Source organism: Brienomyrus brachyistius, unplaced genomic scaffold (genome assembly GCF_023856365.1).
Source record: "Brienomyrus brachyistius isolate T26 unplaced genomic scaffold, BBRACH_0.4 scaffold100, whole genome shotgun sequence".
NCBI classification, from domain to species: Eukaryota; Metazoa; Chordata; class Actinopteri; order Osteoglossiformes; family Mormyridae; genus Brienomyrus; species Brienomyrus brachyistius.
The window spans coordinates 346,449-358,604 of record NW_026042375.1 but is presented as its reverse complement, the minus strand read 5'-3'; the positions used below and the strand labels follow the sequence as shown (position 1 = coordinate 358,604).

At 49.7% G+C, this 12,156-nt stretch overlaps 1 protein-coding gene across 3 annotated transcripts in view; it reads left to right on the top strand.

The window, feature by feature from the left end:
• The window catches only part of rassf5 (Ras association domain family member 5), a 31,892-nt gene extending 20,140 nt beyond the window's left edge, over nt 1-11,752 (top strand). For all 3 annotated transcript variants that reach the window (XM_049004314.1, XM_049004315.1, XM_049004316.1), the window contains 4 exons: nt 8,379-8,480; nt 8,818-9,070; nt 9,288-9,403; nt 9,941-11,752. In XM_049004314.1, coding sequence (XP_048860271.1) covers nt 8,379-8,480; nt 8,818-9,070; nt 9,288-9,403; nt 9,941-10,084 — 615 coding nt within the window. In that variant the 3' untranslated portion in view covers nt 10,085-11,752. The remainder of the gene's footprint in view (nt 1-8,378; nt 8,481-8,817; nt 9,071-9,287; nt 9,404-9,940) is intronic.
• The last annotated feature ends 404 nt before the right edge of the window (nt 11,753-12,156 follow it).

The following is a 12,156-nucleotide window of genomic DNA, read 5'->3' as shown; positions in this document are numbered from 1 at the left end:
TTCTGGAAGGATCCAGTGCGAGCTCAGGAAGCTCAGTGTATTTGTGTGACGTTACTCTTTGGAATTTTAGGGCTTTTATCAAGCAGGTGTATATTTTTGTTACACATATGAATGAATTCTGTTCTGGTTCATGGGGGGATGAGGTTGGATAGCGTTACATTCAGATCGATACAGGCAGCCTGTGTACTGCTTCCTCTGACATAAATCTAACTTCTCATATTTTGGCTTTACTAATGGTAAGAGGGTTCTTCCCTTAAGCATCTGACACTTAGCGAGCACATGAGATGTGTAGAGTTTCTTTAAGTTACTCCACCAGAGCAGAACATACTCTCATTTTGTGTCTACCACACCCACTTCCCATAAGCATCTGATACCGGTGGCCATGTGAGGGAAAAAGCAGTGTGTTGACCATGATGGTGTGCCTGACATGTTGTTCTCCCAGTTCAGAGCCGGGGGGGGGGGCGGGGGGGTCCGTCTCCCTGCCCTGACGTTCCCACCTGCACTGCACGCCATCTTGTGTGTGGTGACACGCAGTTTCCGGTGGGGTCATTGGGCCTCTGAGTTAGGATGCTTCTTGCGCTCTGCGCAGGCCCGGCTCCTCGTTTCGCAAACGTACCGCATGCGCGTTTGCGTAACACCCCGTTGTTGTCCGGCATTTGGAGGTGATCGCCGCCTCGCTTCAGTTCTCGTAGGAGGCGTGAGAGAATTGGCGCTGAGCGAGACGGAGGAGGCTGTTCTAACCCTGCCATCGCTGGTAAAATGCCAGCCCTCCCACGGCACTGGCTTTCCCATGCACACAACATTCAAGATGCCTAATCTTCTCCCGCCGCCGCCCCCCCCCCCACCCCCCAGCCCCGCTCCACTGCCTTCACATGCAATATAGGAAGGAAACCAGGGCTGACTGGGACAGATAGGGTCTGACACTCCCTTACTTTCTCTTCCTTCTGCATTACAGGCAGGTGCGTCCCACCACTTGTTTGCGTGGCTTTGTGCATATCTGCGTCTGCCACATCCCAGTCACTGTTTTGTGATGCCCCCCACCCGCGAACGCTCTCGCTCCGGTTTCGGAAACACGCCATGTGTTCCGTGGCCTGCATATGAATAATTCAGGCCACGCGGCTCACTGTCCCGTGGGCTGGGAGGGGGCTGAGCAGGTTTTGTATGGACGCTTTACCGTTCCCAGAAGCGCCGTCCTGCGGCCGCTAGTTATTGCAAAAGACGCGTCTGTAAACATTCCCCGGGGTGACACTTTGCTAATATCCCCGCAGAGGACACATTTACAGGATCACACCTCATTACAGGAACAAGAAAACGTTTCAGTTTGTAGTGAATAGAAAAATATGCAAATGTCATTCTATAAAAGCTGAAACATCAGAAGGGACTCAGGGGGCAGCAGGAAGCCCCTCACCTTAAAATCAAAAGAAAAAAAATGTTTTCGGGATCAGCAGGAATGTATACTAGTGCAAAAGTGTGAAACGCCATAATTTAATTAACGCTGCCTAACATTTAATTTGGAATTATTTGGCATAATATATATTCTCTTTTAACCCAAAGCTCTTCTACGATCTGCTATTAGTTTGGTCTTAGCTGCATACATTCTCTCTGTGTGAGAATCAGCAGAAGGGGGATCTTGCGTCACCATGACTATTCACACCAGAGTCTTGTGGCTTGGGCTTGACCTTCTGCACACCCTTCAAGGTGGCTAAATATCAGCCACCACCATGTCCTTTGTCCCAGGAGATTGTCTTCAAAGTTATAAATGGCTCCAGATTTCATCCTGAAAACCGATTTCTGTGAAAACGGGGGCCATTGTGAGGATGGAGGTGGAGCTGGAGGTGGGATGGCTTTTTTCTTCTTTAAAACGAGTCTCTCTTGGTTACTGGCAGAGGGAAGTGAGGTAAACGGACCACAGCGAATGGTGTTTTGGAAGATGTCTGGAGTAGCTCCTTCAGAGCCATGTCTGGATGGCCTCGGGGTTGTGATGAGCCTTGTCCTGCCGGGAATGCCAGGATGACCTCAGGGTCTTGATGAGCCCTGTCCTGCAGGGCATGCCTGGATGGCCTTGGGGTGGTGGTTTTTCGTGAGACTAGGTGGAGCTGGGGGATTGCCAAGTACCAATAAACCCTCACCAGCCCCTTTTACTTCAGTTAGCCCAAGGGCTGCCCACCTGCCTATGCCAGTTTAGGATACGGTGTTTCACTTACGAATGCACATGAGTGCAGGTAGCTGCTACATCTGATAGCTTCTGAATTAGTTAGCAATGTTCATCTTACAGGCAGGAGGGTTCAAGATAGAATCTGAGGCAAATTTGCAATGTGCTCCTCCGCCTTTCTTTAGCCATTTTTTTACAGGGGGGGGGGGTGATCAAGCAAAGTTTATTGATGATAATCTCCTTACAAGCTCAGACGTCTTAGTGCCCTATTTTCATGGCATAACAACTGGAGCGAGTGACATGGCCATTAATACATAGTTACAGCAATGCTGCACACTGGCTGGCTGACAGGCGACTGACGTGTGTGGGGGGGCTCATTCAGAGCACTGCAGCACTCAATAGCCCCGCCTCTCCCCAGAGGTCTCTTGTATCGAGCACACTGAACTGAGAAAGCCGGTTACGGCATCCCACACATTGCATTTTTATCTCTGTCTGCGCTGCTATGTCCCAGCACCCACGTCACCCGAGCTCATCACCATGGAAACAGCGGGTTCCGGACCGCTGGCGGGGGGTGTCCGCAGGTGACAAGTAAAAAAGGAAGTCTCTCTAGCGGCAGGAGGAAGTGAGTTTCGTCCAAGTATTTGTGGGTTCAGTGTGCAGTGATCCAAGCAGTGCGGGAAAGTGCTTCCTTGTTTAAACGTAAGGTACTGGGCGGGGCGACTAGGAATGGATCCTGAGGAAGAGCATCTGCACGCCGATGAGGGGAACACGGGCAGGGCAGCCTCATGACCACAGTACAGTGGGTGCATAACTGCGCATTTCAGATACATTCCTGTTGCAGGATAGCTTTGGGGCTCGTTAGCTAACGAAACGAGGTCATTTGGCAGCCGCTGATCTGAGCCCTGCGAGGCAGGCCTCCCTGCTCTTTGCACAGCTTCCTGTTTCTCCGTCTTTAAAAGTGTGACTCGCACGCTCTCTCGCTACACGTAGGCTTCCAGTAACAGGAAATGAGGCAAAGTGTCCCAGCTTCCGTTCCAGGATTTCAGAGCCTCCACCTCGTCTCTTTATCGTTTCAAACTCCTCCCTGTTTTTTTCCATGCCAAACGATGGCAGCAGAAATGGACACGTGGTGACTTTTCTCTACCGGAGGGTGCACGTCGCTTCCCTGATCGGGCTAGTGCATCGTTTTCCCCTCCCTCCCCCTGCTGGTCATCTGCAGAAAGATCAAGGGAAAGCTGCTCCGTCAGGAAAGGCCAGATTCAGTCGCGGGATGTTACTCGCCGGCAGGATTGTGTGTGACGGGCTGCCTGGTGGTGAGTAGGGTCGTGTAAAACAAATTCGGCAACAAGAATAACACCATAGACAAAAATAACAGCAGTATCATACAAATGGATAAGGAGGATAATGGATAAGGAGGATAATGGATAAGGAGGATAATGGATAAGGAGGATAATGGATAAGGAGGATAATGGATACGGAGGATAATGGATAAGGAGGATAATGGATACGGATGGTGTAGAGACCTGTGAGGAGTGATAGGGCAGCAGTGCTCAGCCATTACATTAGTGTGTCGGGTTGGGGTTCATTTTAGGCCAAGAGCTGTGCTTTTTGAACTGCACAGTCACAGTGCCGCATCCTTTAGCACGTGCGAGTCCCTGAACACGACACCATCCCCCCCCCCCCCCCCCCCCACTGCACACGCTGCTGGCACCTTCCCTTCCCTGCAGGAAGGCAAGACCCTGTAAATGGAAGCTGGTCAGCTATCTGGAAGGAGGAGGATCCAAGGAGAAGAGCAGCGGTTCCGCTTTGGCTTCGGACGGAGCGGGCCGAGCGGACGGCTTCGTCTGTTTTGCGGATCTTTGGGTCATTAAGGCCCCATTTGGCCGGCCTGGTTCGTGTGGGAGGACGTGCAGCGTGTGGCAGGCCGCGGCTGTAGGAACACAACACGTTTAGCTATTTTACAGCCAGCTACGTCTCAGTTTGGGGTCAAGCAAGGGGTCATGAAATACAACCTGAGCCCCGTAATATGGTGAGACCTTCTGAGACACACCTTCATCTGCAGTCGTCATTCTCAATTAAATGTTTTAAAATGCCAGTCGGCGTTTATTTTCATTAGGACTTTTTTGTAAACTTTTGAAATCCTGGAATTACCCTCTCATGTAGACCAGTCCAAGGTCAGGTACAAGAGTAAAATAAACGCAGGCTGTTTGATCAGTGTTAAAGGCCTTGAGTTCGTAAAGGGGTCTGTTTGGTTGTCCAGATGCAGGCAGGGTAAGTCAATACCGGCTGCATTTGCTGGTGTGGCTCCTGTTTGTAAGTGTTTTGATTCTGTTTTGGGATTGTTTTAGTGAGACGCAGAGGGGCTGGACATGAAGGACTTCTCTCAGAGGCCCCACAGCATTCTCCACACTGATCAAAAGAGCTGATAGGTCTTCTTGTTCCATGCTGTATCCTCAGTCTTTGTAGGCGGGGCTCAAGCAGTGTTTGAAGTTGCCCCCCTGCCTGTCTGGCCATGGATGCCGAAAGGGGGGTGTCTGCTGACAGACAAAGGGCGGGTGAGAACTCTCTGCTTCATCAAAAGCGCTTCCCCGTAGAAGGCAGGCCTTCCCTCCCACCACACCGGCATCCCCGGAGTGCCAGTCAGACAAACGGCAGCAGGCGGGCCGCAAACTCAGCCGCAGTCGAATTCATGCCGAATGCAATCGCAGCAACCTGCAAGAACAAAGCCGGCAGTCTGCATCAACATCAGTTGCGGAAAACAAATGTTTTTATACGACCGATGGCGTTTGGGGTGACTGTAGTCAACAGAAGCTCCCAAATATGAAGAAGAGTGACCATGAGATTTTTAACAACTCTGTAGTTATACAGAGCAATTACTGTCTGTAAACAGGTGAATTGGCTCAGCAGTTTGAAAGGTATTTCGCATCCATGGGCTCAGCATTAGAGCTGTTTGCCATGCAGAGTGGTTTGCAGGTATGATTTTTGCTGGTTCTTGAAGGTACACGACGTGCAGACATTTTCAGTTTCATTTAAAGAACTACTGAGAGCAAAGGGCACAGACTCGTATGTTGAAGTTCCACTGCCCCATGTGACCAAAGCCTTGTCACCCCTTCCACTCGCAGTGCTGGTGATGCGGCTGCATTCTCGCCTCCCATACCACAGGATGTCACTGCAGTGACCGTCCCAGGTGGGACATATGTTATGCCCCCGTCCTGCAGTCTGGCAGTGCAGTGTGGCTTATGGCGTCCGTTTGAACCACAGGAATGTCACCCAGGAAACTGGGCAGAAGTTTGCCTGGTTCCCTGAGCTGGGCATGTAGAGGTCATTGCATTGTTCTGCCACAAAGGCGGAACTTCTGCTGTCAGAGAGGAAGCTTATTTTCTCAAGAGGGAGCAGGAAAAAAAATACAAAGGTGGAAGTAGATGGACTCGAGTCGGGATGGTTACGTTTTTGGGGCATTTTTAAAGGAACAGACAGCGTGAACCTCCCACCTTGGCATTTTGACGTTATCCGTGTCTGATTGTTCGGCTTTTCGGTCTTCGGTCTTCGACTTTCAGCTGCTTTGAAAAATCTAACTTGCCACACATTGCATTGCGGTCCCAGTCAACAGCACCTGTACAACCAGACTGTCCAGTGCATCGACTCCGACGTCCGTTTTGGGTTCGACCACTGCCAGGGGTGTCAGTTCCCCCCCTCCCCTACCCGTATTGCCTGTTTGTGGCAAACGGGCCCCCAAACCTCAGGGGTCTCATGTAAACGTGAAACCTGTAAACACCATTCCTGTCCATCCTCAGCAGCCGGTCCTTCCTAAGAGAAAGTTGAGGAGGTTGATGTCAGCCATGCGTGGCCCTTCACAGATCACTGAGTTGTACCTCATCAGTAAAACAGTTTGGCATTTTGCAGCGGCTGACTAATTAAAGATGATTTTTCCACACATTTAGCAATGCTAGCGTGACATTTAACCTTCCTACTTATTTAGTCATGGTTGCACACATTCTACTCCTAAATACCCACTAAGGCTCACATAATTATGGCAGGAGATAAAGCTTATAATTGTTGCTGTATTCACAGGGCAGAAAAGCACTTCTTTCAGTACTAATACAGTACAATGAGCGATTTCTTTAACACTGCGGCATTTAAAACATCTATTTCCACCATGATCCTGCAGTATCAATGGTAATGGGAAGTGCATCGGCGGATCTTTTATTTAGTAAAATATACTCTTCAGGTCACGACCACCCAGTAGACCTAAAAGGAACCTGTGGACCCGCCCCCCTTCACCCAAAGGACAGCTGTTACTTTAGACCTGCCTTCGTGGTCTTTCCCCCCCTGAAGGGTTGTGAACACTATCTGATCCTGTCGGAATTTCCTTCCCAAGCTTTTCCCGCGGAAGGTTGGCGTACGTCGCCTGGGATGCTTTTGGCTTCTAAAAATACTCGCTGTCAGATTCCCTGTTGCTAAGGGACACGGAGCGCTCCGGTCCAGCGGACAGCCTCACTCTCGGCTGCACCCTGGAGACGAAGCCAGATTGCCGATGAGGTCTTCGGCTCGTTAACAGCATTTGGTGTCAAACTGTGTCGTTCTGCATTATCTTTTTTTTCTTGGAAAAGAAGCTGTTTCTGTTACTCTGCCATGCCTGAGGGGAGGGCAAAGGAGAGTCATTCCAGAAATCATAACCTCACACCCCCCCCCCCCAAATCCTAGCAGGGGATGAAAAAAAGCTTCAGTCTCTAGCAGGGACTAGATCAACCCAATGATGTGAGAGTAATGTCATCAACCTTTGATAAAACCTTGGGCAATTGAGGTGAATTGTTACTGAGTGGCTTTGGTCTGCTTGTTGGGACACCCCATAACTTCTGGTTAAACCTGCGTCATGTGAAACGGTTGAGGAAATACCGACAGCCATCAACGGCCGCTTGTTTGCCCTCAATCCAGCCCTGTTTGGTGAGGGAGATTCCGGGTGTGAAAAGAAATGCAAAAACAAGGAAGGGGAAGTAAGATCACGGACGGAATAGGGGCAAATGCAAATCGAGAAGAGGAATCTCTCGGAAAGGTGGTGGTACTCTAGGGTCTTTCCAGGAAAGCCACCCTAGACCTCCAGTCACTCAATGGACGAGTGTGTTGCCTTTCTGCCGGGGACGCTTGTTAGTCATGTGCTCTGTGTATAGGACTAGCGGTTCCTGTGAAAATGGTTTGAGCAGGTTTCTGTGAAATCGCACAACGATCTTCTGAAACCGAAGCGCAGCATTGCTGCCCCCTGGAGTCTGAATCAGGAACAGCTTAGTCCGACCCCTGATATTTTTAAATGATCATTATTGTCCATATCTGGACAGCAGATGTCCGTGAGGGGTATCAGGCCATGTTATCGGCTGGATATCCGAGGTGAACGTGGTCCCAGCTCTTTCGTGAGCTATAGTCTTACCTCACATTGTCCACTGTTCAAGTGTCAGACATTCTTTAATATTGATGTATACAAGAACAAATGATATACTGTACACTGTATATTATGGATTATTCACACGATTCATGCAACATTTCCTTCAGGTTATGGTTGAGTGTGTGGAGCAGAGATTATCTTCCAGTAAGTAGGGCAGTAGATTTGTTGGGGCAATTTAGTCAATTGTCCAAGCAGGATGCCCTAAATGGCAGTATTGACAGGCCAGGTGGCTAAGATGTCCTTTTCTGTGGGGTCCCATTGTCCCCGTCATAGGGTAACGTCACTGAGCAGCTCTGCCAGCAGGTGGCCATTCTGCCAGCACCGGTACGAGTCAGATTTCTGGCAGCTTTTCTGTTTGCTCTCACCCTCTCACCTGTACTTTAAGTGGGGGGCTACCCTCCTGACGAGGCTGATTAATCCATCCTGGAACACACCACACATAAATAGCGCATTTGATCCCACGGCGTTGGTGTCGACTCTTGTGCCGCCGACCCAGTCCAGTTCACAACCTGCATGTTCGATGCACTGCCCTGTGTTCTTGGGTGCAAATGAACTACTTCCCTGCATATCTCTGCTGCAATGACTGAGAGTACTGAGACTTCTTTATCAGATTATCTCCCTGGAGATCTGTAACTTCTGTGGTCAAAGAGCACTGCCCCTTCAGCAGCTGATCCACTCAGCAGCGCCCACCCCCCCCACCCCCCCGGTCCCCAATGGCCACAGTGCCTCTTGGCCTCTTGTCCTTGCCAGCATTTCCCATTTTGATTTTATATCTTTGTCACATTGCAGAGTGAAGGAAAAGAAGAGGACCATGAACCACAGTCAGTCTCGGAGATTGCGTCCAGGATTGAGAAGTACAACTCCAAGGCAACTGAGAATGGGATGAAGCTGGTAAGATCCCATTTCCATGGCTGTGCCTGCATGGATTGCGTCCTCTGTAGGGGTGGCTCTGCCTTTGGCAGAATGCCAACCAGCACCATGTCCACACGGTCATGGGCTGGGTTATACTGCCAGGCGTTTTGTTGGGAGTCTGCTGTGCGATGTGTTCATTACACTTACCCCCTTTGTTCTGAATCCACATTTCTTATTGTATCATATTTTAAATGATGCTTCTGTAAGGATGAAGTAGTCACGTGCCATTTGGGGTTTGAGTCCTCTCTCACATATCTAGCAATCCCAGTGTGCTCTACTGCAGTCCGGTAGCCATTTTGCATTTCCTTCCCTGCAGAATGAAGAGGGTGTTTACACGGGCTTCATCAAGGTCCAGCTAAAGCTTCGGCGTCCCGTGACCGTGCCTGGGGGTGGGGCTGACGCCGTGGGAAAGACCTCCTTCTACCTACCGTCAGACGCTGTCAAGCAGCTGCACATCAGCAGCACCACCACAGTGGACGAGGTCATTCAGGGCCTGCTGACCAAGTTTATGGTGCTAGACAACCCGCGCAAGTTTGCACTGTACCGCCAGATGCACCGCGATGGCCAGGGTGAGGCGCTCTTCTCTGCAGTCTGTTCATATAGGTTGTGGTAAAGCCAGACTACAACTTTAGGGGGTCTTAGTTATTCCACAGTAATTACATGTCGTGTGGCTTGGAGGTGGGGTGAGAAGTGCTGCTACCTCAAACCTCCAGGATGTTGGGTTAAATCCCTGCCCTTTCTTCAAGCAGAGTTTTCATCTGTTTGTGGGTGGGTTTCTGGGATCAGATCTCTTCCAGAAGCTGGCCATTTCAGAGCATCCCCTGTACCTTCGGCTGATTGCCGGCCCGGACCCTGAGTGCCTGACCTTTGTCCTGAAGGAGAATGAGACGGTGGAGGTGGAGGTCAGTACGCTTCTCCTGGGGTAGATTCGGCCCGGTGAGAGAGAGCTGTTCCATCACACGGCCAACTGCAGCAATGGTTAGAGGATTTATACAGCAATCCTGATTTGGTTGGATTTACTGTCTAAAGAGTGGCTTCAAACATTCTTTGTACTTTGACAAAGCAAACTGCCACATTAAGTTGTCTCTTTGATAGCTGTGTGCTGGTGATGTACTATCTGCCTCACATGTACGTCACTCTGGACGAAAGAGCGTCTGCTAAATAGATGCGATGTAAAGTAATTATGGGACTTGATATGTTCTTAAAAGACCAATCATGACAAACGTCCGTGTTCTCAAACGACTGGTGTTTTGTGTACCGTATTTGTCATGACGATTTATGACAATGAGTTATGAGCTGTTCCAAGGCTCATGCGATTGTGTGATTATGGCGACCAATGAATGGCAGGATCGATGTGAGGCATTCGTAGTCAGCATCCCATTTGAGGAGAGACCCTGAGTGACACCTGTGCCCTGCCCCTCCCTCTTTCTGGCCTGCAGTGGCACGCCTTCTCGGTGCCTGAGCTACACAACTTCCTGGTGATCCTGGAAAGGGAGGAAGAAGAACGTGTGCGACAGGTGCAGAAGAAGTACGGGGAGTACCGGGAGAAGCTTCAGGAGGCACTGAATGGCAAGCTGGGCTAAGCCCCTCCCCTCCCCTGCACGCAGCTCCCAGCAAGGCATTGAGGTGACGCTCCACCGAGGAAGAAAATAGCAGTGGAGCAATCTACTCAGGACACTTTCGGTTGGCCCCTTCCTAGGTCACTGGTTGGGGCACCGATAGAGGAGGAGGAGACAGGATGCCAATGAAGGCATGTCTCCGCAGTTAAAAATGCACACTGGAGTTTGCTCGGAGCTGCAGACCGACATTCCCCCCGTTACGAATCTGCTGCTCCTGCGACCGGCTCTTGCTGCTGGCTGTACAGCCCACGCCTCCTCCCGACCTGCGCTGCATGGGGGCGACAGCGGCAGAAGCAGGGAAGACAGTGTGCATCTTTAGCCACGTTTCACTCTCAAGAACTTTTCCAGGAATACAAGGCATGAAGTAACTCACAGGGGACCGTCCCCCCCCCCCCCCCCCCCCCCCCCCAAAAAAAAAGCAAAGATACGCACCCATTAACACAACCTGCTTTCTGTTTCACTCTGATGCACTGAAAAAAAAATGACTTCATTAAATCCTAATAGCAACGATATAACAATGGATGCACTCATTTTACCCTTTGAGATGTTGACATTTGTCAGGATGCAGACGGACGTATGAATATGAGTTTTGCAGAGTCTTGCATTTTGAATATAATATAAATGTTGCTGTATTTGCATTTCCTGCTTAGTGCCCTTGCAGTGTGGGAGCACCAATCGGTGTAAGACGCTGACTGTTCAGGGGTGTTGTAGATAACCTTGAGAACATCTCGCTTCCTCCTGGTGTCGTATGACAGCTTCAGCGTGGCTCCCGTCATCTTCACTAGGTGCCAGTGCCTCTCATTCTCCTAGACAGGGTGCCGTGGCCTGATGCAGGCCCGTGTTACGGGTCGCCGTGGTCGCGCGTGGTTTACGCGCAGAATAGAGCGGAGGAAAACACGCCTTTCACGCCGGCGGTAACGGAGACTGCGGTTCGAATCCCACTGAAGCAGAATGACACCGGATGGAAATTGCACCAAAGCTAACCCCATCTCCCATTGACAGACAGAACTGGGATGTTGGCCAGTATATACAGTATTTCCAAATAGTGGGTGTGTGATGTAACTGGATTTTTGTGAACCATGTAGAAGACGAATTAAGCTAATGATTCCTTGCATACACATATACAGTATAACAGTACATATTGCAGGAAAGGCTAGACATTGAAATCCCAAGAATGCTCGAAGATAAAGTTGACTGATGTGGCCTGTTGATGTACTGAAACCTTTATGGCACATCTGCTTGCTCTGGGGTCTCTCATCATACTCTGTGCCCCCCCCCCCCCCTGAGCTTTCTGGAGGCTTCTCTGCGTGCTACTCTGCACTACTGCTGATGTGAGTGTGTGGATGTGTGCTGTCTATACAAACCAGGGCCCACACATCACTCCCCAACGTCCACCTTCTGCTTTGCGGGGGTAGGATGACGGGGGCAGTCATCATGAGCTGACAATCCTGACCTTCCCTTTCCAGCCACCTAGGGAGAGATTGAGGTGTAATTTATCCATCTCACTCTTAGCATGGTGATGTGGGTAGTCAGACCCTGCTGCCTTCGTGTTTTTGGGAATTGGATGTGTACAAATGTACCTGTTAAGATGTATAAGTTTAAAATGAAATAAAAATGTCAGTCCTTTTATAAGTGCCTTGGCGAGGTTTGTGAATATATTTTTCTTGTTTTTGCTTCTACCTCCAAATGTTTTTGGTCCAGGTATTTTAGTGGCGATAAATCGAGTGAGACTGGCCCACCCATTTAATCTTTTTTCTCCATGAAAATCATTATCCATATGCTTTATAGAATTCTGCCCACAGTGGATCGGATTTTTCACCCAAAAGCTTTTACTTTGAGCTTATACATCTTTAAGGTAAGTACCTGATCATACCAATGCTTGCCAAGAAAGATGATGTGTTTTGTGGCCGGAGTGTAAGTGGTGGCAGAAAGAGACAGATCAGAACTAGCAGTATTTAGGTGTGGGCGCCGAAATCATATAAATAATCCGGACAACTTCTCCAGTTAATTTAATGCGTTACCAACAAAAGATAAAT